The sequence below is a fragment of the Netta rufina genome, assembly GCF_964035555.1.
Source record: "Netta rufina genome assembly, chromosome: 1".
NCBI classification, from domain to species: Eukaryota; Metazoa; Chordata; class Aves; order Anseriformes; family Anatidae; genus Netta; species Netta rufina.
Window position 1 is genome coordinate 125,013,507 of NC_140123.1, and position 24,291 is coordinate 125,037,797.

General features: G+C 43.7%; 2 protein-coding genes across 2 annotated transcripts; one reads left to right on the forward strand and one right to left on the reverse strand.

Annotated features, from left to right (window-relative positions):
• The first annotated feature begins 4,232 nt into the window (after positions 1 to 4,232).
• Positions 4,233 to 13,125, forward strand: C1S (complement C1s). Its single transcript, XM_084291621.1, has 12 exons — positions 4,233 to 4,279; positions 4,754 to 4,818; positions 5,236 to 5,440; positions 6,711 to 6,888; positions 6,995 to 7,120; positions 7,958 to 8,157; positions 8,322 to 8,475; positions 8,732 to 8,847; positions 9,083 to 9,161; positions 9,411 to 9,548; positions 10,055 to 10,129; positions 11,982 to 13,125. The coding sequence occupies exons 2-12, from the start codon at positions 4,814 to 4,816 to the stop codon at positions 12,776 to 12,778; spliced, it is 2,073 nt and encodes a 690-aa protein (XP_084147747.1). The 5' UTR covers positions 4,233 to 4,279; positions 4,754 to 4,813; the 3' UTR covers positions 12,779 to 13,125.
• A 2,685-nt stretch (positions 13,126 to 15,810) lies between these two features.
• Positions 15,811 to 23,013, reverse strand: C1R (complement C1r). The gene is made up of 11 exons (XM_084287808.1): positions 22,971 to 23,013; positions 21,988 to 22,216; positions 21,568 to 21,760; positions 21,254 to 21,397; positions 20,912 to 21,108; positions 20,281 to 20,428; positions 20,076 to 20,197; positions 19,359 to 19,437; positions 18,796 to 18,936; positions 17,139 to 17,213; positions 15,811 to 16,904 (listed from the first exon to the last, which is right to left on the reverse strand). The coding sequence occupies exons 1-11, from the start codon at positions 22,976 to 22,978 to the stop codon at positions 16,102 to 16,104; spliced, it is 2,139 nt and encodes a 712-aa protein (XP_084143934.1). The 5' UTR covers positions 22,979 to 23,013; the 3' UTR covers positions 15,811 to 16,101.
• Between the last annotated feature and the right edge of the window lie 1,278 nt (positions 23,014 to 24,291).

The following is a 24,291-nucleotide window of genomic DNA, read 5'->3' on the forward strand; positions in this document are numbered from 1 at the left end:
GAAAGCGTGTGAAGAAGGGAAGATCTTGGCCACGACTTCCATAAGTCCCTGGAAGGCAACGTAAGGTGTGGAGCAGCAGGTCAGGAGGGTCAGCAGGTGTTTAGAAGCAATCCTGGGTAGCCTATTTGAGTTTACAAATGGGCTACTGTATTTGTTCACCCTAACCGGTCACTGTTAGCCAAACTTTTTGCAAAGTCCACGCACTGACTGTTTAATTGGACATTTATGTTTTTTGGACCGGTTTCTCAAGTCAACGAGGTCTACGTGTGCATACTGACTCTGTCCCACCCCTGGTTATATTTGACAAGGAATGAGCATCTCAAACTGCTCTGTTTGCAGAAGTTTCATGAAAATGGAGAGCCAGGTTGGAGAGAGGGGCCTGCTGGCATCACTGCTGAATGAGTCCACTCCATAAGCAAAGTTCCTCCAATGTTTGATAAAATTAAATTATCCTACAGATTTAACCCTTCCGGGGTTATAACCTCTTAAAATTTCCATCCTGCTTGAGTGTACTGGTGACCAATAAGGGATTGTTATTGTCATGTCATTAAAAGTACATGTTAAAAAGTGATGAGAACATTCATGTAAGAAGGACCCACTGAGGACATGTAAACAGTAAGATGCAAATATGACTTCTGGCTCAGAGAGTCTTTCAGCTTTATATAGCTGAAAATGGGAGAATATCCCAGGGCAAGATAACCAGATGTTAGCATTTTACACACCATCCTTAAATCCCCATCTCTCTCTTCTCCTCCCTTCTCCTCCCCTCATCCTACCCTTTTCCTCATTCCTTCCTTTTCCTTGCTCCTTTTCACCCCTTTCCGTAAAACCTGAGACCGTACATGGAGGATTATTGCAGATTCTGTCGCAATGGCCTCACTATGGAGGTCAGGCTGTAACTTGGCACCAACGATGCCACTCTTTCTGTGGCATGCCTTACCTTTCCTTGGGCCACTTCTACTCTGTTGGGCTTGCCAGTAGGGCTTACAACGGTGAGTTTAGCTTTCTGCCCACAAGACTGCATCTCCCAACCAGACAGAACTCTTGTTCCCAGCAGATGCAAACCCCTGCTTTCAGAAGGACAAGATGCTCCTCCTGGTTTTGGAGGCCACATCTGCAGCCAGCAAAAATGGCTCTGGACTGCGGTCTCTCTCCACTGGTGTTCTCCTGAAGTTTTCCGTCAGTCCATCCACAACTGTGACATGCAATTGCAGACAAAAGGAGCATTAAGGCATTGTATGCTGGGCTGGAGAAACTTCTGGTCTAGGTCCTTTATGTTCTTGAAATAGCTCAGGAAACAAACCTATGAAACACGCCTTTAGTGCACAGAGTGACTTATTTGAGATGTCCACTCTTTGTAAAATAAATAGAAAGCACTCTAGTGTTTAAATAGACCTATATTCAGTTAGCTATATGTATAGTGATATTTAGACTTGTTTCTGCAATTTGCTGTTGTCACAGAAGGGTTTCAGAAGCAGCATCTGCTGCTGAGATTGCCTAACAGTTTCCGCTGGAAAGTTCTGTTTTTAGTTGCTTGAAACTAACTACATTTGACCTGTTTAGATTAAGTGCTAGATAACCACTCCGGGGAAGAGCATAGGAGCAGATTTCGAGACTCGGATCACGAAGAGTGCCATTACTTTTCATTGTTATTATTACTTTTAATGGTCAAGACACTGCTGTGCTTGGGTAAGTATAACCAAAAAAAAAAAAAAAAAAAAAAGAAAAGAAAATAAAATATATAGCGATTTCATGACGCTCTGTTGGCATCGGCGTCAAACCTCAAGTCCACATAAGCTCAGCTGTTGATAGAGCCATGTAGCTGCTGAAGCTTCCGCAAATTCGTTTCCATTGACGGCGCTCGGGTCTTTCCCGCAGCTTTGCCCAGGCGGGGATGCACCCGGCGGTCTCTGCTGCCCTCTCGCGGGGCTGGCTCGTCTCGGGGACTTGCATATCCTCGGCTCCCTGCTGATGGATTTCACCTAATTAATGTTAGGTGTTCACTTTTCATATTTACTCCCTCTGTTTTATGTACTGTCTCGGTGATTCCAAATGGAAAAAATGTGGCTTTTCTTAAGAAATCAGGGGCTTTTTTTTTTTTTTTTTTTTTTTTTTTTTTTCTCTAGTCTTCCTGGAAAGACGGTGGTGGTGGTGGTGTACAAGCCAGTCAAGCCTGTTCAAGATGGTAATTTTATGAAAACATGAACATTACTACTCTTCAGAGCATCTGGCAGGAAAGTTTTAGCTACGCAGCTCTGAGTCATCTTAAGAAAAGGTTTGTCTTACACAATAAAGGAAGCAGCGGCACTTTGGGAAAAGTAGTATGTGGTCACATAACCTAGGAATTTAAAAGAGCAGAATTACAGTGCATTGGCAACCTTAATAGTATCATTTATTGACCTCAATTTTATGATTTTACTTCTTTTAAACTATTATTTAATGTAGTTTCTGACATAGTTTCAGTGAATTGTAAAATATATTACCTAACTGTTTCATCTTATGAATCATTACAGCAACACAGACCAAGGCAAACGCAAACAAATACTTTATGTTTATTCAGTTTAAATATACACATCAATATCACTGCTCTTCTGCATAAATAGTTGGCATTATAAAGACATGTACCCATACAGAGTGCAGCTGCCACTTTATTTAACTAACTTTAGCAATTTTTTTCTTCTTAATAGGCGTTTGGCTTTCTAAGAATTATTAATATTCACACACGTATCAATTTACCACTGCTACAGACCAGCTGAGTCAGGTTCTTATGAACATATACAATTCCCTTGTGGTTAAATGACATGCAAAATATATCAGCACTCATTTGTTTTACTTCTGCTATGCCATTTTAGAATGACATTGTGACTCGGAGAGTCACTGGCAGTGTCTTTGCCCAGTTCAGAGGAGAAAATGTCTCCCTGATATTTGTTGTGTGTCTTTCATTACTGTTTTCCCCGTTCTCAAAACTCCAGTTAGAAACATCATGATATGATCCCAAGAGACATCAGAGGTGAGATGACAAATTATTTTCTTTCTCTACCTATTCTCAGTTTGACAAAGAAAACAGATTAGGCACGTTATTCAAGTAAAACCTTTTCGCTGACTACAATGAAGTCAGTTATGATTCATCTGTAGGTGTTTCTCTCCCTTGACAATATAAAGGAGCCTTTCACATGGGCTTTGCTAGAACACTTTACCCATGGCCTGTTGAAACTTGATTTTTTTTTTCTCTTGGCCAAAACAAGCTCTGGAGTGGATGTGCAGCCTGTAAAGGGTAGCATGTGTAATGGAGTTTTACACGGCCGTTTATAGTCCTGTCCCAGTGTAGCTGGTTTGTGAGGAGGAGGGGGTTTTTAGAGTATTACTGACAGGTCTTTTAGCTTGTGCTTGTATTTTGTTCTTGGCTTAGTTTGTGGTCATTGGCTGATTTAAGGGCCCTACCTGGCACAAATTGTGAATCTCCTTTCCTTAAAGGTCGTAGATCTAACTTTCTCCAGGGCTAAACCTGATGAACAGTTGTTTCTACATCAAGTTCACTCGGTAAATCGTTATAAAGAGATGGGTAGGTGTTCTTAGTAAAGTTCTTATACGAGTGAGGCCATAATAAAGAAATAGCCAAGCAATGCATCCTAACTCCTGGTGGTAGCCTCAGAGAGGCACGATATTGAAGGGCCACTGTCTTTATTTATGTATTTATTTATTTTATTCCCCCTAAATGGGTCTCAAGCATAAGATGAGGAACAATGGCAGCAGCCCTGTGACCACCAGGTTGCAGTCCCAGAGTGGATTACCTCAAAGTGGTCTCTGGGATGGATGATTAAACTTTTTTTGTGCTCATGTGGTCTTTCCTTTTGCTACACCCTTTGAATTTTGTTCATGACTTTCAAAGGGGAGGAGGGAGAGGGAGAGAGGGGACGCTGACCAAAACTCCGTTCAACTCCTTTTTTCCCCAAAGTCATCTGATTTCCCGAAAATCCGTAACACAGACCAAATCGGTGCACGCCCCCACGTAGCCTGAGCCAACGAGGTTGTGCAACTTGTTTTGGCAATTCCCCTTTCTGCCGAAAGCCGGCAGCTTTTTTCCCCCGCATCGCATCTGGCACAGAAAACTGGAAGCTACATCGTGCTGCTAGGGGGTGCTGCGCTATTGCAGATTACAGCTCTTTTACCCAGACCACGGGCTTGGATCCTTTTGGAGGGTGTGAACAGGAAGAAAAAAAGAAAACGAGAAAAGAGAAGGCAAGAGAGAAGAAGAGCAGACACGAACTAGGGAGAGAAGGTAAATATTGCAAGCATTAGAAACGGCAAAGGAAAATATTCCTGAGTGTCGCTGACAGCTAGAAGGGTCAGTGCATGCTTTCCCCATGCCCAGGGTCTTAGCATAATTTTTGGGGTGCTGGGGAGAACGAATTGGGTACTTCGGGGGCGGGGGAGGTGCTGTCTGTCAATTTGCTATACACCTACATGATCTTTGGAAGCGCTGATGAACATAAGGGGAGAAGGTGAGGATCAGTGACTAACAAGCTGGAGATACCTGCCCCATGTTGTCAGCACTGAGCCTAGCATCCCTTGTTGAAGCTTGGGGTTGCTGTATGCATGAAAGAGCGGTGATATAAATTTGCTTTTGAGGCAAATCATTGGTGAATTCTCCACAAGCTGGGGTGTTAGGGCCTTTGACCTGCCTAGCAGACACACAGAAACACAGGCAACGTTAATCAATCACACTGTTGTGTTGTGTTTTTTTTTGTCCCAGACCATAACTCCAAAGTCCAATTCCTGAAAGTTTTCAGAAAGGAAGATCAGCTTTTTCCAGATGTGGTGAGTTACTGAATCTCCACGGGGAACTCCGTTTTATTAATAATTTAATTTTATGAATTAGGTGTTTTTCCTGTAGTATTGTACTGATTCTCAAATCTGAATGTATCTGTAGCCCAAGCAGCTTCCAGAACAAGGTAGTGAAGTATGGTATAGCATTTAAGACCCTTCTGTTCAATTGCTGCAGCATTACTAGTTCCTCTTCAGCTGGAGAGGAGCAGAGAGCAGGATGGAGAATGTAGTCCTGTTTGAAAGGCTACAGGAGAAGGATAAACCCCACACAGTCACAGCACTGGTCATTAAAACTCCAAAGCCAGGAGCCGTGCTGCATGCTACACACAGCCAAAGACATGCCTTTTCATTAGGGACTGTGTTCATATGCAGACAGACTTCTGCAATATCATCTTCCTCTTTTCTCAGGTACCTTATCTTCTTCTGTCTCCCTGTCTGGGCTGATGCAGCCTCCATGTATGGTGAGATCTTGTCACCCAATTATCCTCAGGTGTATCCAAATGATCTGCAGGAATCTTGGGAAATCGAGGTCCCTCCAGGATATGGCATTCACCTTTATTTCACACATATGGATCTTGAGCCATCGCACAACTGCGAGTACGACTCTGTGAAGGTACTGTCCCTATTCTCATCAAGTGAGAAAAAGACAAGAAGGTGAGGTATAGCATAGATCAGCAAAGCTGTGTACAAAGCCCAGGGCTGGAAGAAGAGATGCATCCTTCCTGATGTGAGCCCAAAGAAGCCTGAAAATTACTGCATATCTGTGCACTAGCCATCCCTAAATTGACTTGAGTTTGCTTCCTAACTACACAAGCACTGTCTGCCAACTTAGTGTCCCGTCTATACCACCATCCTCATGTTTCTCCTATATCCTTAGGAAGATTACATCGCTATTGCAAGGCACATATCGCAAGGTCAGTGATCCATAGGTTTGAAAGCCAATTTTCGTAGAAAGGGCATTGATTTTCTGTCCATGAAATTATTCAGAATAAATCAGTGAGTGGACTTAGGCAATTTAATGCAAGAGGATAATTATTGGGAATGACTGAAGTTAAAAACAATCAAGAGATCTGGGTATGGATAGTGGGTACTCAGACAAAGTGCAGCGGCCTGTTGTCACAATCTATGCACCACAGTTTTCCTAAAACTCAGAGCTCCACTGTGCCTGCTCCATGTTGTTCTACAGGGCACAAAACATAAAGCATTTCCACACAAAAAGACCATCCCAGCTGCAATAGCTAAGTGTGAAAAGGGGCAATAAGATCAGGCGCAGCATCAGAAGGAGGCGTTGGAGAAAGACCAAGGTGGGACTGCAGGATGAATGGGCTCTGCTGAGAGATGCAATAACATGTCCTTTGCAACAAACCAATGTACCTGTTAGGATGCTCTGCAGCCTGCCAGTGATGGGTTTTGAAACAAAGCATTGTTGTTGTTGTTGTTGTTGTTGTTGTTATTATTATTATTATTATTATTATTATTATTATTATACAAGTGGGCCTGAGGAAAGGCTGTTAACAGAGAACTCTCACTTAATTTGTATCTGGAAAATGAAGACAGGTATTTCAGAGCTGGAAAGTTAGCAATAGGGAACACACCCCAAGCATCTTACAAATGACACAAAACTTGTTCTCTAGGGACTCTGTTCAGTTGAATTCTGTCTGCCTGTCTTCCAACCTTGGCCAGATCTGTGGATTACAAAGTAGTCTTGGGCCCTTCTGCTATCTGTGTGACATTGCTGTGTCCTGGGATATCTACATGGATATTGTGACAAATGCATGCAATTTAGAAGCCTTTAGTTAGCTGCTTGTAAGCTGAAAGACTCAAGCACTGGTAATTACATATATTCCAGTAACAAGATAAGACCTCTCTGCATTCTTTCACAGATCCTGTCTAGTGGCCACGTTGAAGGCGTGCTTTGTGGGCGAAAGAAACCTCGTGTCCCTGGCTCCTTGATTGTGGAGGAATTCCGTGTCCCTTATAACACCCTGACTATGACCTTCCAATCAGACTTTTCCAATGAGGAGCATTTCACTGGTTTTGCAGCCTACTATGTTGCAGTAGGTAAGGTTAAAACAGAATCTTTCCCATTTCACTTTCCCATTTTCCCCCTGCCCTTAGCTCCCATTTTACTAACATTGGCTGACATCTTTTCTTTTCACACTTGCAGACTTGGATGAGTGCACAGATTTTGTGGAGGAACCTTGCAGTCATTACTGTAATAATTATATTGGAGGTTACTTCTGTACCTGCCCACCAGAGTATTTCCTCTATGAGGATATGAAAACATGTGGAGGTGAGAAATCTACATGAACGGTGGCCAACAGCAAGAGTTAGCTTAGGCCAAGTGAGATATTGTACTTGGAAGACGTTCTCTATCAGCCTTTTCAACCAGTCATGACAGATATATTTTAAAGAAAAGTACATCCCAATGCAAATCTGAACTGGAGGTAGACTTTGTGAATTTCTATTAACATATTCTTAACATTTCCATTTATTTATTTATTTATTGTATCAAGAGAATCAAGAAACTATTAAATGACCTTCTCTAAAGTCTGTGATGGAAACCCTTCTTAGCATACTGCTATCTGTGAATCTTTTAATTCCTGACAAAGCAGGGTAGTCCAAAGAAGATACAACAATGGCCAAGGTGCTCGTTGGCTCAAATCAAAAAATTGCAAAGTCACAAACGTGATATGTTGAAAGGGGTATAAAATGAGAACCTGCACAAGAGAGAAGAGAGCCTAAATCACAGATGGAAGGTTAAAAAACAAACAAAAACAACAACAAAAAGTGGAGGGAGAAATAGAGGATACTAAAAGAAATTATGCAAGTCTGAGCAAGATTAATGATATGCTGAAGCTGTTTGCTAGTACTGAGAACACCAAGAAGTTGTCTTCCAAATGATTGACAGGAAGTCAAGGTACCTCAGTCCACTAGAAGTTAAGGTCCCTAGCTAACTGGATAAGGAGTTGCCCTGGTGTTCAATTTCTTGGAAAGATGCAGTGTTGAGATGTGGTTAATGCAGGTGACTGGGTAGACTGGAGAAGCAGTGAAAGAAGGAAAACTTGTCTGCTTCATAGGTGAACCATTTCCTTTCTGAGTCCTCACTGTGTTCCTCCCTTAATCCTAGTGAACTGCAGTGGAAATGTCTTCACTGAGTTATCAGGGGAGATTGCTAGCCCAAACTATCCCAATCAGTACCCAGAGAACTCACGGTGCGACTACCGAGTGGCTCTGAGGCCAGGCTACTTTGTGGCATTGACCATACGCAGCGAGGACTTCGACGTGGAACCAGCTGACTCAGAAGGGAGTTGCCGTGACAGCTTAATGGTAGGTGTAGGGTGGAAGACAGGATGCTCTGGGTCTCCCCTCGATGTCCTCATATTCAGAAGACTCTCTGACTTCTTAACTTTAATTTCATCTACTCTGTCTTTTGAAGTTCTTGAGAATACTTTTGGTATTTTTTCATTTATTCTTGTTTGTTATTTTCACAGCTTGTCTCTGGAGAGAAGCGTTTTGGTCCCTATTGTGGCAGCAAATTCCCAGGTCCTTCTGAAATCAAGACTAGGAACAACATTCTTGACATAATCTTCCAGACAGACCAGGCAGTACAGCATAAAGGCTGGAAAATTCGCTACTATGCAGATCGTGAGTAAACACTTGGGAAAGTATTCCTTCTGCTGCTGAGTTAGGGAGACCTTGCTCCAGATCAGATTCATGGTACAACATCATGTTAACATGCTCACATGTGCTGGGTTTGCTAGTCAGAGCTAAGGAGCTATTAACTAAACTGAGGATGCCTGTTAACTAGGGGGAATAATCACTGGTAGGAAAGAAGTTGGGAACTGGAAGGAGAGTAAATCTCAAACCAGTGAATCATTGTTTTCTTCTTGTCTTTTCAAAGCCATAACCTGTCCCCCGAGTGTCATCTCCAATTCTGTTGTTGACCCGAAGAAGGACAGGTATACCTTCGAGGACAGTGTGAAGGTGACCTGTGTGGAAGGCTATGAAATTGTAGTGGTAAGTTACACACAAAAGCATATACCCTCTTTGCCCCTCTCAGCAGCTTCCTGCTGCCATTTTCCATCAGGTGTCCTGAGCACCTTTGGGACTCAAAGGTTTTGCCACACCTGTAGAAAGTGGAAACTTCTTCCAGACACTGCAGCATTCTGAGAACCCTTCACTGAAGTGCCCATGCCCATTTCAGGTATATTTCATGGCCAGTTACTTACATAGGTCATATTCTTTTCCCTAGAAACAAGACAGCATCAGGACATTTTACTCCAGCTGTCAGGACAATGGTGAATGGAGCAACTCCCATTTCAGCTGTATTCGTAAGTGAACTCTCTCTGTATTGTGGGAAGCAGACTGAAATGGAGTGTTTAGGCTCTAGACATGTCTTCACACTAGTAGGACAGTGAAGGACTGGGATGTAAGAATGCTGAAAGAATAGAGGAAGTAAGCATGGATGACCATACAGGGACCAGAGGAGCTGAGTAGTTTCCCATACTACAGAATAATACAGCTTGTTGGGTGGAGTGCCCCTTCAATTGTCTTTGATCATTTGTTTTTCTTCTCTACAGCTGTGAACTGTGGTGAACCACTTCCTATTGAGAATGGACAAGTTGAATATGTCTCTGAAATTCATGAGCCTCTGTACAAAGCTGCTGTCCGGTATCACTGTAATGCACCTTACTATACCCTAAAAAATGAAGGGGAAGGTAAGTATTGTGTCTGCTACATAAACAAATTTATTTGGTGAAAGGCCTAAGAAATGGTACTGGCATTGCCACGGGACTAGGATTATATCCCATCAGGTCAAGACTGGACAAAGATTCTTATTGGTGTAGGGTTGCAGGCAGTAGTTTTGTGTTGCCTTTATGTTCAATACACTGTCATAATGTCTATGGTTGGGCTGTTGACCTTAGACCTACTAGCAAGTTCTATCTCCATTTGCCTGCTGTATGAACCATGGAGATTTTTGCCACACATTTCTGGTGGAGAAATAAATGACTCAAGAAGCATATTAGAGGAGGTCTCTCCAAAACAGGGGCAGAAGCACCGTGGTGGGGTTGTCAACTTCTAGAGAGATCTCAGCAATGTTTACCAAGCTGTGCTTACTTTGGAGTTGAGAAGGTTAATACATCATCTTATACAGTAACACTGTCTACCCTCTCTTCATCTCAATTGTATTCTTCTTGCACTCTTTTTTCTTGTGTTTTCCAAGTGGTGTATGAATGCTCAGCCAGTGGACAATGGATCAACGAAGAAATGGGAACCAAGCTACCAAAATGTGTTGCAGGTACTATCAAAATCTGTGCATATATACATGTAGTATGTGAAGACTACTACTTCATTAATTTTTTTGTTCCTGCACCTGTTTTCCCTCCTTCAAGTGTGCACATTCTCAAGTTGTTCGGTGCTTTAGATCTCTGACAGTTTTGAAGGTATCAAAAAGGTTTAGGGATCAGAAGAGATGTCCAACAATGTCAGACCTTTCTTTCTTCAGTCATTCCTAAGCTACACTGAGAGCTGTAGCTTCTCTTCAAACCCTCCTTGCGTTCAGCTGTCCATTGAGCACTAATGATGCAGCACTACAAGGAAAAGACTTACAATGCTTTCACTTGAGGCCTAAATGCTTAAAAGAGCACATGTCCTTCAGTATTTAGCAGCACTCAGTGAGTCTGAATACTTAAGCAATATCCCTGTCCAGGACTTTCTCACCCTCTCTTTGTACATATGAGGGAAATTGAGGAGGAAAGTGCTTGTGTACTACTGCTCCTGACTGCTGGTAGTTATAGCTGGGGCTTAACTTCCAGCTCATAAAGAGGATTTAAAATCTTATATATTCTGGACACTGTTTATCAGTTTATCAACCACTCTTAGAGGAGGCGGCATCCCTACTGCTAGTTATATGTGATGCGTTTTTGCTACTCCAAACCCCCAAAACCTCATGGGCATTTTAAAGTACAAGACTCAGCTGAATATGACTTGGACTATGACAGCGCATAGTGCAAAAGACAAATTGAAAAATGAAACTCAGGGAGTTTGCAACCTAAAAGGGGGTTACAAAGGGTGTGAGGACAGACTTTTCTTAGAAGGACACGGTGATATAAGTGGCAATGAGCACAAGTTGCAATGAAGTAAATTTTGACCGTATTTAAGGTAAAATGTTCCCCCAAAGCACAAGAACTGTTGGCCAGAGTGGCTTGGTAATAACCATCGTTGGAGATACTCACAAGCCACTTTGGCAAACCCCCTGAGCAACCTGGTTTACAGATAGGATGGTGGGGGAAGGGCAGTTAGGGATGAGCAGGGGGTTAAACTAGAGACATTGAGAGGTCCCTTCTTCTTCTTCATTTAAGTTGGAAGCTACCTACCAGCTACAATTCTTTGATCTCTGTTAATATGACACAGAGTTCAATGTAAATCAGCAGATGTGTAAAGCAATCAGTTTCCTAGCTATGTAAGAATAATCAGCCTTATTCTTGCCCTTATGCTCACCTTCTGCAAGACCTTATAGAACATTTTACTCAAAAAGCACAGAGCACCTCTGCACCAACAAGACTCACAGATAGGACCTCCTTTGAACCCTTGCTTAAGATTTGACACACTAAAAGAATATAGAGAGAAAATGGTAAAACTTCAATAACAAATTTGAGCACTTAAACTGAGACTATCTGTAGTTCCCCCTCCCTCCCCAAAAAATCATTTTAAATAGTAGTGTCATAGCTCTGAGAACTTAAACAAATATTTTTTTCTAATATTTTAAAATTATTTACCTATACCTATGGAATGTAACTCAGCAAAATAAAAATGCTAAGTAGAGTGCAATGAAATTGTGAGCTTTGGCATACCCAACCCTTGCTGTTTGACAACAGTGTGAATATTTGACTTTCCAGACCAAGAATTTGAGAACAACCATTTTCAGCCTCAATTGAATGTTCATAGGATTTTTGCTTGTATTTTCTTGAATTTCTCTGTAAATGTTTGTTGCAAATTCTATGACAGAATATAAACAAAGACTACACAGCATCAGAATAATTTAGAAGACAGAGGAAGGAGGAGACTGGGCTTTTTAGTAGTGCCAAAGAAAACCTATTTGTAACTGCTAATTCTCTCGTCTGGTTCCTCTCTTTTCCTTTTCCTTCTAGTCTGTGGGGTGCCCAGTAATCCCGTCCGAGAGACAGCAAAGATTTTTGGAGGCACTCGTGCAGAAAAGGGCAACTTTCCCTGGCAGGTGTATTTTGATCACCCAAGAGGAGCTGGTGTGCTCATTTCTGAAAGATGGGTGATGACTGCAGCTCATGTGCTGGAGGGATTTGACAAGCCTGACATGTTTATTGGTGTAATCAATGTCGGTAGAGAATCTTTGTACCGGGATGCCCAGCAGCTGGTTGCAGAGGCTTCGTTCATCCATCCGGGCTGGAAGAAGCTGTCCAAAGACACCTACAGGACCGATTTTGATAATGATATTGCACTACTGAAGCTGAAGGATCCCGTGAAGATGGGCCCAAACATCTCGCCCCTCTGTCTTCCTGGTAAATCACCTGAATATGAGCTACAAAAAGGGACTCTAGGCTATATAGCTGGCTGGGGACAGAAAGAGAGAGGAAGACTACCTATTTATCTTTGGAAGGCTCAGATTCCTGTGGTGGACATGGACAAGTGCCGTTCTGTGAAGCCAGAGGGCCCTGCTGATTCCAGTGCTTACCGATTCACTGACAACATGATCTGTGCTGGTGGTGACAAGGACAGCTGTAAGGGGGATAGTGGTGGAGCCTACTCCATCCAAGATCCTCTGGATAATAGCCGGTACTATGTGGCTGGGCTGATCTCCTGGGGACCAAGATGTGGCACCTTTGGTCTTTACACCAAGGTAGTACGTTACCTGGACTGGATTACAGAGACCATGAGTAAGCATGAGAATACAGAAGCTTTACAGGATTAGCTCTTTCTCCCTTTAGCGCAGTCACGCTTCCTAAATGTGATCGTCACCTGTTCTGGTAGGAAGGCTGGCTACAATCCTGTTCAATTTTGTGTATAACAGGACAACTCATTGTGTCTGTGCTGAGTGGGGAGTCAGGAATATGTATTGGTTTTCCCCACTGTCATCGTGACTGGGAAAGGAATTTCTCTTACTTCTTCCACTCATAATAACATAACATGAAGATGCTATTCTGCATAAGGAGCCTCCTTCTTCTGCTTCCTCTCATTTCTTCTATCCCATTTTTTCCCGCTTGGAGAAGAACTACTCATGCCCTACCTGACAGGGAGATTACGATGAAGATGAGAGAGAATAATTGTTGGTTTCCAGGATAGGTTCAAAGCCTGGTTTCTGATTCCTTTATTTCCTGTATTGTTCAGAATATCTAACAGCATTAAAGAATGTCCAAATTTGCTTCCCATGTGTGTATTGTCTTATTCTCAGTCTAGACCTATTTCTCATTGAAACTCACTTAATTAAGAGTCCAGTCACATGTTGAACCAACATGTTGACAGCTTTTGGCAAGCTGTAACTTCTGCTACCTTACTCCTCTACCTGAGTCTTTAAGAAGTTTTTCTGAGCTGGTTGCAGCTCATTAACCAACCATTACCAGCATCAAGGGCTTCAGGTTTCTGAATCAAGCTAAGCATAAGATATTCAAAGTTCATTCAACTGGAACAAGTGCTACAAAAGACTGGGGAATCTCTGTCCCTGGATATCTTCAGAACTTGCCCAGGCAAGGCCCTGAAGCTCTGAAGTTGTTCTTACTGTCAGCACAGGATTGGATTGGAGACCTCCTCTTCCAGCCTAAATTTTTATGAGTCTAGGAAATAGTGAGGAGGATGTGTGCAACTCTTGGGATACTTGATATAGAATCTTGCATTCAACTCAGACACCTTAAATTTCTTAATACGTGTAACAAGCAAAATGTTAGGTAGGTGGGCTCATCTCAGCTTTCATCTTTTGGAGCACAAAAGGGAATTGTCCATCCTGGACAATTCAGGCTGTAGTCTTAGCCCATGTTGGGGATTCTGGTTGATCGCAAGTTGAACACGAATCAACAGTGTCCTCTGGCAGCCAAAAAGATCAAGATTATCCTGGGGTTCATCAAGCACATTGTTGTTGCTAGCTGGTTGAGACAAGTGATTGTTCCATTCTGCTCTGCACTGGTGCGGCCTCACCTCAAGTACTGTATGCAGTTTGGGACACCACAACATAAGAAAGACATAAAACTATTAGAGAGTGCCCAAAGGAGGGCAACAAAGATGGTGAAGAGTCTAGAGGGGAAGACATATGAATAGTGGCTGAGGTCCCTGGGTTTGCTCAGCCCCGAGCAGAGCAGGCTGAGGGGAGGCCTCATGGCGGCCTGCAGCTCCCTCACGAGGAAAGCGGAGGGGCAGGCGCTGAGCTCTGCTCTCTGGGGACAGCGACAGGACCCGAGGGGACGGCACGGAGCTGGGACAGGGGAGGGTCAGGCTGGGGGTTAGGGAAAGGTTCTGCACCTAATAATAGCCTAAGAAATAGCCCAATAATGTACAATACTGGAAAATTTAATCCAGTAGAAGCTCTGAAAAAATGACCTTCAGTCTAAGGTATGACATTTTCTTAGCTTCTATGACTACAAAACCACTCAGGCAAGCAACACTGCATGATTACTCCCTAGCCCACTGATTAACTCCAATCTTTTTGGAAAAGGACAAGAAGACAAAGTGCTGAAATCAATTCAGGAGAGCAGAGGAGAAGAGAAAAAGAAGTGTGGTTGAATGATCCAGGAGCAGGAAACAGGAAAGAAACCTATTTAGCTGGGATTGCTATTCCTATGAGAGTCACAGTTTCTATAGAGACTTGGGGAAGTTGTATATTTTCCATGCCTCAGATCCCAAATTTTCTTAGCCTATTGCAAAGCAGGAGATTCTTAAGATGTCTTCTCATATTTTTTCCCAATTTTTACATGGACTGAAGAGTTGAATATTTTGATGGTTTTGTCACTTGAACTCACAGAGCATCCCATAAATTCTGTTCCTGGAATATGGAATACCCACAACTGTATATGCCTCAGTCTCCCTTCTTACCCCAATGACTGGGGTTTATCCTTTGCTCCTGTGCAACTGGACACCTTATGTTTACATGCTCTTGTTCCCTTTTGCCCATACAAATCGCAAAATCAACAGAGTACGGACTCCTGGAGATCACAGGTGAATTTATATAAGGTGTGAATATCATAGATCACTCCCCACAGTATATTATCTTAAAATCAAATGAGACATCCTGACGCTGGAGAAGATCTGGAGGTGGATCTCACAGAAAACAGAGTGAGAAGGCAATTATAACCTCACAGGGTTCCTCTGTCAGAATAAAAAGGTAGGTTATTCTGCAGTAGCAAAACTAGTTAAGACACAACTGCAAAGAATACCCACAACAGTAGACACATCCCTCTGAGTCAGTCGGTTTAGAGCTACTGTCCTGCAGTCAGAGCTTTATTCCATATAGCATAAAAAACCCATTGGCAAATTCTGATCAGGAAATGTTCCTTGGATCTTTTCTCCACAAGACTGATTGTTGTATTCCTTGCCTTTTGAATGTGGCATTACACAGATGACTTTTTCCTCCCTTGGGGCCATTTAGCGTTTCAGACCGGGTAAGATAATGGTAGCTTTGTGAGAGATGAGTAACTGCCACTTGCCTTTGCACAGCTGGAAACACAATAGCGGTAGATAGAGCAATCCCTATATAGATAAAGTTCATAAGTTGCTCTCAGTTATGGGGAATATTTAGTAGCTGTAAAAACCAAAGACAGAAAAGCATAACACACCTGGTTTCTCCAGCAATTATTTTAATATTCATAGAATCTTACTGTTGCCAATGGGCATATACACACTGTACTCAGCACAAAGCACCACAGCCTTCAAGAAGGTTTGCTGCACTACAGACTTCCCACACAATGGGGACTACAGATGTAGACTGCAGTAGTCTGATGATATTGCCAGCACTTCACGCAATAGCATGTTTGCTGTCATGAGATTTCTGATATTAAAGCTTCATCCAACAATAAGATTGCTTTTGGAAGAACTGGAACACCCACAAACTGCTAATGGGACACACCCTTTGGTAACAGTGTTACCAAGAATTTGCCAAACAATATGTTGGCTTTCAGAAGTGCTCATGATGAAGGTTACATGGTCTCTGTGTTTGAAAAGCCTTTAGGACATCATTGAAAGCTTTGGATATGATTTGCTGTGTCTGGAAATCTATACAGTATCAGTGATTCTTCAGCTACACAGGAATATTTAGATTGTATCATCCCTTATTATCCCTTTGATCCAGTCCACATAGTTGAGGATCTTGGTGTAGAAGCCATACCCTTGGGCACAGCCAATACCCCAAGAAACGACCCCCGTAGCCACCCAGCGTCCACTTCCTGAGTCTAGCACTGTGAAGACACTCCCACTGTCCCCCTGGCAGGTATCCCGCTTGACTGTGAGGAAGCCAGCACAGAACATATTCTCAGAGAAAACCATAGGCATCCGTCCACTCTTACTATCCAGCCAGCTCTGGCACTTCTCCCGGGAAACAGCTGGTAGGTTCACGTACTTCAAGTGATTTGAAAGAAAGTTTTTCTCCACACCAAAGCCGCTCACGTAGCCCATATGCCCATCCATGTAGAAAGTGGTGTTGGTAGTATCTGGGAGACAGATGGGCAGTACGTCAGGGCCCAGGGTTACCGGGTGCTTCAGCTCTAGCAGTGCTATGTCCCCGTTGAAGTTGTGCTCATCTTTAGGGTTGTAATCTGGATGGATAAAGATCCTGCGCACAGGGTGGTTACCCATCTTGTGGAGCTCATCTACGTCCGTGTGGCCGAGGAAAACATTAGCCTCCTCTGCTAGCTGGTCTAGGCTTATGTCGTTTCCTCCTGACGCTTTGGGCAAGATGGTGTGGGCAGCAGTCAAGATCCAGCGATCGCCCAGGAGTGCTCCACCTCCACGTCCATGGATGCCAGTCAGAGCCTGCCAAGGGAAACTGCCTCTCTTTGCTTGCTTGCCGCCCAAGATCCGCTGGATTTCAGCAACAGGATGGTTTGGCTTCCCACACACTGTAGAGAGAGACAAGGAGATCATGACATCCTTCGTTGTCCTGGCTTGTCTCTCTCCTTCCTATACCACCACTGTTCCACATCACCTTATTTTTGCCTCCCTGGATGAATTTCCCTGTCCTTCCTCACTGACAACATTATCCTCACTCTCCTTCCTGCATGTTGTCCCTGCTTGGTATTGATGATAAGTATGGATTAGTAAAAACCAGTCAAAAATCATAGTTTTTTACTAACCTGGCAAGCAGGCAGGAATCCTCCCCTGGCCGGCTTGATCCACCCAGGTTCCCTCAGGAGAGCAGGTGAACCTGCCTGTAGGATGAGACAGGAGTGAATGAGGCCCAGCCCTGTCACCACAGGGTGGGAAGAATGAAGGGGTTCCTCTCTTCAAGGTGTCCCACTCAGCCCTAAGATCCCAGAGGCACCCTTTCCCAGGAAAAGCTGCCTGTGGTGTAGTCTGAAACGTGTCCATATGGAAGAGCCTGTGTATCTCAAAGCACTTCATTTCCAAGTGAAGAACAGGAAAGTTCAGGCACCGCTTCTAGAGACGTAATGCCTAAAAAGCCAGCTGAGTGAACTTCATGTGCTTACAGAGCACTGTTTGACCTTATCTAGCCCAAAGAAGGGAGAGAAGTAGAGACGTGGATTTCAGATTCAAGTCTCTGGTTGCTGCTGTTTGCAAGAATAGGATAGAGTGTTTTGTTCCAGAACCAGGAAAAAGATTAATCTGTTAGGGTACACAATCAGTAGCTACTTCTGAGGCAGTATTGCAGGTCAGCTAACTTGCAGGTCATCTCTCAATGCAAATTCCACAACCTCCAAAATTATTGCTTTTCTTAGAAAGTTTGTGTCAGTGACTAAAAATAATTTATATGCCATTTATACAATGTTTACTGTATTAAATGTTTCCAAGAAACTCTTTGCTGCTCTCTTTGAAAATTGACTAAACCACAATCACTTTTTATCAGAATTTTACACGTGCTAGTGCTGATATTTACTTGCTCCTGTTCAGATTGAGCTCTGACTCTATAGTAAGGAGTTAAACTCGGGTGCAAAACTAATCAAATTCAACATTAGTGCCAAATTAAAGCACCCCTCAGCTGCTTGATCCTGACCCCAATGCCAGTGTGCAGCTCCCTGAGGCATGCTGCACAACTGTTTGTGAGTCTGTGCTGGCAACCATATCCAGGAACTGAATCAGGTTAAAAATTTACTTCTTTTGTGTGTGTGTGTGTGGAGGCTACATGAGCAGTCAGGGTGAGGAAATCATGAACTTTTTATACTTTTCCTGTAACCTAAACTCTTGTGTCATCAAATCATGTCTCAGGTGCAAAAAGAAGGTAAGTGAATGGTTTTGAATATTGCCTTAACTTTCCTGACATTCTACATAAAAATAGATTTTTCTGCATGTATGTTATTAAGTCCCTAGATGTCTCTACTGTTGGACAATTTTCCAGAGAGAGTAAACAGCATTACAGTGGAGTGGAGTTTGAGTTTATTTATTTGTATCTGTAGCAATTTGGACTTCTGTGATCAAGTTTCAGCATATTATTGATTACCTCAAGCTTCAGTGAAAGAATGAAATCCACCAGAGAAAAATAAATCATGACTATAGATGGCTAATATGAGAATCATGACTAGGACCTTCCACAAAAGTTAACAAGAGCCTGGAGGAGAGATGTAAAGGTCTCTAGGAATGAAGCAGGGTAGGAATGGGCTGAGACAGCAAGCCTCAGAACCTATGCTGCAGAGCCAAGGAAAGGTTGGGAGAGTCTTTTCAGGAGGAAAGCAAGAGCCCTAAGCCTGGGGAGCAGAGATTAGGACAATTCTAACTGGATATCTGAGCAGGCTTTTCATTAACATATTTCATTATCTGTGTGGGATTGGGACTCACCACCTCCTCCTCTGGTGACAATGTGGTAATATGGCTCATTGCACTGGTACTCGATCACTGACTGGTAGTTGTTGTTTGCAGGTTTGTTAACATAGTTGAATACCCCATTGGTCAATTCTGCAGGATTGTCACATTTCACAACTACAAAAAAAAAAAAAAAAAAAAAAAAAGAGATGAAACAAAGACAGACTTGATACCTGCAGGTTTAGGCTTGACTTGGATTGTGGCCATGATATGAAGGATGGAGAAGACCAGTTAGTACAGGGGGCAGTGAGTGGCTTTTCCAAAATGGATCCCAAACTGGGATCTTTTGCTTTTAAATGTTATGCGTTGACTTTTTTTTGTGTGTGTGTTATGTTATGCATTTTTGAAAGGGAGGGAAAACACAAGTTTTTGCAAGCAGGAGGTGTAACAAAAGTTAATAGTGGACTAGATAACCTTCACAGATCCTTCCAATCAGAATGAATCTCTGTCTGAAGACAAATTGTGTCTCTGAGGCTGAACATGTACTTGGGAGAACAATGCACAGCAAGGGGGACCACCCCAGTTCCCAGCTCACTCACTTTCGCAGCGGGGCATGGATTGATGCCATGTTCCATCAGCCTGGCAGACAGCAGTGAAGGACAGCAGTTTCTGGCTGCCCTGCATGGAAGAGAAACAAACAAACAAAATATTGCTGGCTGTGCAGAGCCTTATATTCCCTTCTCCACGTAGATATATCATCCTATCTGTCCATCTTCCCATTGCTGTCCAAGAGTTTCCCTGCAGCAAACTGTTCCAGTTGCTGGCCTCTCCCTTTGCTGCCTTTCCTCCATCCTGTGTTTGCCACAGGCTACAAATTATTCATAGTAACCCAAGGTATAAGCAGCCAGCAACCCTAAAAACGTGACAGGTCTGGGGTGCTACCCAGTCCTGGCATTGGGACGAGTAGGGAGGCAGGTAGCATTTTCTGCTTCCAGTCTGATTTCATATCCTTCCAAAGAGAGACTCTTGCTTACAAATATTTCTTGGGATCTTTGTTCTTTCATCTACCAGGGCTTGCCTCTTTGTGGGAAAGTAAATGCATAAAGAAGGGGGCTAGGAAAAGAGAAAACACTGGGGAAAAAAAAAAAAAAAAAAAAAAAAAAAAAAAAAAAAAAGCCTGAATAGGCAAGGGGAAACAGAAACCGAAAGATTGCCAGGAGTGAAATCTCCAAAGAAAATTTTACTGGAAGTTAAGGACTTGCACAGACTGAAGAGATGCCAGGAAATGGCTGAAGGGAGTGGAGAAGGGGTCTTACCTTCATCAGGTTATAGCCAGTCTTGCAGGTGACGATGAAATAGTCCTGATATCGATACACAGGCTGCAGGTCTCTGATGACAGTAAACTGATCCAGTGGGACAGGCTGCGGGCACCGTATTTCTGTTAGAAAACGGGGTGAGGTGAGTGGGTGTTAACAAATGCTGTACATAGGCTGTAGTAGTCTCTGGAGAAGAACATCTTACTCTCTGAGGTGTAGTGGATCTTCCAGCCACGGCTGAACCCTGACTCGTCGGTGAGGAAGAGTATGTCCACCTCATTGCTTTTGGTTTCAATGCTGCCGGGCGACTCCTTGCCACAGAATTCACCGATCTCTCTCCCTTGTGCTTGGATCTGGTGATGAAGACATGTATCACGGGGACAGAAAAATACACACCTTTGCTCTGGTTCCCCTCTCTCAATCCAGACTAAGTTTGCCAAAGCGCCCGTGGTGGTGGACAGGGCTGTCTGTCTGACTCATCTTTGTTGATGTCTGCACTGTCAGATCAGAACAAAGGACTGAACTACCACAAGCTCTGCTTCTCCTCTGTCATGGCAATCAGAGCCCTTTGAATCCTGAGACTAAAGCAAAGGAAGATAAAACTGGAAGAAGGGTGATATTTTTGGCTCCCAGGAGCCTGTGACCTAGGGCCTCTTGATCTCAGGACAATGGCAATTAAGTGAGCTGAGGGAGGGACAAGGGAACAGATTAGTTTCTCATTCTGGGGCATTCTTCTTGTATTGATCCTAAATTTCTTGTGCCAGTAGTGGTGGTCTCACAGTTCCTGCCCAGGCCTGGCAGCAGGGCTGGAAGGTGGGTTTGCTAATGACCAGTACCTTGAGCTGATCGTAAGGACAATGAACTTGCTGGTGGTCATCAATCTCAAAGGGTTTCAGGAACTTCAGGATGATAGACAGGCCTTTTTCCAGGCGGATGCTGTAGTTACATCGGAGGTCTTCAGGATAGGGCTGGGGATACTCAGGGCTGCTCAGGTACCCAGATGGCTCTGTGTACAACTCACTGCTGCACTCCACTGGGGTAGGGGAAGAAAACAGATTTAACAATGTGGGGCTGTACCACCTGCTGCCCTGTTAATTGCATCCCCACCCTTCCTGGCTGTAGGGGTCCTGCCCTGGAACCCTCCTTAGTCCATCTGATCTTTCAAGCTTTCAGTTTACCTTTGCAAGAGTGGCGGTCACTTTGGAGCTGGTAGCCAGGCCGGCAAGAACAGAAGTAGCCGCCCACATAGTTGTGGCAAATGTGCTGACACCGAGGCCCCTCACTGTCCTCAGCAGCATTGTTAGGGTCACATTCATCCAGATCTGAAAAGATAAGAGATGCTGGGATAAGGGGGGTGAAGTGTCAAAGCTATCTGCTGGACACTGAAAAGACACAGAGATCCATATCCTTGCTCAAGGCTTCTCTTGATTTGCCTGTCAAGGAGGGAAATTAGTAGGACCCACATAGGCATGATAAGGTATCTCCTACTCACCCACAGCTTGGTAATAGGCAAGGAAGCCTCTGTAGCGAATGACTGTGCCATTGTCTTCATTGGAGAAATCAGAGTGAAACTCCACATGCATTCTGTTTCCCTGAGATACAAACTTCTTTCTTCCCGGGTGATTGCCTGTGGTTGACCCAAGCTGTCCACAGTATCGGCCCAAGTTCTTCTTGTCTGCTTTGATCTGTCAGGGTTAAGGGGAAATCTCTGTAGCCTCAGAAGAATCTTATCTATGCATCGATATTACCCAGCCACAACTGCCTCCTTCCCCGGTTACCACCTTTAGCTCCCTCCTTCTGTGGGAAGCACGAGAGGAGGCCTTGTGAATGAGCAGATGAGCAGTGGTTTCGTGCAGGTGTCACTAGACTCCCACTTCTATCTCCCCACTGGCCCAGGGATCTATCCACATACCTTAACATAGTCATAGAAGCAGGACTCAGACGGCTCCAGGTCAAAGTATCTGAAGGTCAGCTTCACCACATAGCCTTTTGGGACGATGATATCCCAGCTGCTGATGTTATTGTTGGGGTATGGCTTGGGATAATTTGGGGATCGGATTTCCCCAAAAAGTTTTCTTGGCACTGGACTGGAACTGGTCACTCCAAAAAAGAGGATGGCCCACAGGAGAAAAGGACTGTGCCTGTAAACATGGCAACTACATCATGACATAGCACAAAACTCAGTCATGTGAAATCAGGGGAGACTTCGCAAGTGACTTGCACACTGTCTAGCAGAATGCAAAAACACGGGAGGCCTAGCTGCAGGTCCAGATTTTGGCTTGGATCGCTCAGGATCACTGAAATGAAGACAACAGCACGTAATTCCAGTAAGGCTCTGCGATCTAAGCCAAAGAGATTCATCAGCCCAAGAAGCAGTTTGAAGAAACGTAGCTGATTTCCTTGAGCAATTGCTGTTTCTTGCCACCAGTCATGGGGCTCAGTTTCTTGGAACCAGCAAAAGTGTGGTTCCCCTTGGCTCTGGGCCAGTGGGTCATTTCTGATTACTAATAGATAGCTTAGGGTCTTTGCCCAGTTAACTTGGTCAGGGTCTGAAGGTCTCAAGCTCAGTTTGCTAAGGAGCAATACTACCCGGTCATGCCTGAGCCCCCCTTCTTCAAAAATTGGCTTTCATCTTTTTTTCTCAGCCTGCAGACCTTCCCTCTCCCTCTCTGGGGAGCAGGACTACGTGCTCCTCCAAAACACGCTCATTGCTCAGACCTCATGAAAAGACTGGCCAGGAAGATCCTAAACCCTACTTGCTAGCAAAGTTTTAATGGAGGGCTAGTGAGCATGTGTTTAGCCTTTCTGACCTCCTTCCTGGAACAGCCTAATCGTCCAGCTCCCTCCCGGGAAGATGTCACCGTGTGTCCCCCTTCCCCAGCTGGCCACACTCACATCTCCATGCGCTCCTCCGGGGTGCCCACAGCTCTCCCGTCCTGCCTGCTGTCCGGGCCGGAGCTCCGAGCGGCTGCAAGCCCTTCGCCCCGACAGATGTGGGAAGAGGCAGAGGGTGGGAAGAGAAAAGTCGGAATGCACACAGCCTGGACGGGACGAGGCTCTCTTATCCCGGAGCCTGCTGCCCTCTGCTGCTGAATTGCTGTAGCTCGGGTGCGGGCACCGACCTGGGAAACATTCAGATGGCTTTTGGGGGCTGTTAAATCCCAGCCAGGCAGATGCCATCCTTCCCTTCTACAGAAAAGGGTGGAAAAATGATTACCGGAGACCTTCGGCGATGACTTTATCTGCATCCTAGCAGCTGCTGAGAGTTTGTTTGCTCCTAAAGATGCCGTCCTATAGCCTCTCCCACTCCTTCTTGGAAGTCTTCTGGCATAAGAAGTCTAGAAATTATAGTACTAACAAATTGTTTAATTTAAACAATTTCTGGTTTGCTGAAGAGTGCTTCATTTATTTTCATTTATTTATTTATTTTAACTTTTTGTGATGGGAACTGGTAGCTTCTTCAGGGAAAGCAAGAAACTTCAGACTTCTGAGCTGAATAGGTATGAATAGAAATGAACAGACCTGGAGAATTATAAACCTTCTGATAACAAGTCCTTTTTCAAGGCCTCTTCGCTGCATGTTCTGCAAAAGCCTGAAGCATTTTTAGGAGAAACAAGACAGATAAGGCCTTCATTATTTAATGAGGGAATGAGAAAAGATAGTGATTTACAAACACATTTCAGGCTTTTATCAGGACAGTGCCCAAGCCCTGTACTGTGTGCCACCAACTTCATGGAGTTTAAAATTTTATGGCTCTCAGATTTTGGAGTAACAGGTAAAACAGCATTCTAGTGTTTTTCCTTAGAATTACAGATACAGAGAAGTTAATGACATTTTTGAATTGAAATTATAGAAAATAATCCACAGCTACAAAAACATATTGAATATGGGTATGAAAATAGTGTTAAAAAGAATGAAGATTTTTTTTCCCCAGGATATTTATGGAAGTGTATTGAAGACTCGAAAAACTGTTCATCAAAATGTCTTTGAGTTATTATCTGGAAAAGAGCACATAAACATGTAATTAGTGCTCCTGCAATAGTGCATGGCCTCACACATCAGAATTAAGATTAAGCAGGGGATGTTACATTGATACTTCCTAGTTTCTGAATATATCCCTTGCCTGATGAACAACTCTTGGGCAGCCTCACTTCTGTGCTGCACTAGAGCAGGTTCTTGTGGCTTACTGTCCCACCAGAAGGGAAGCTTTTACTCA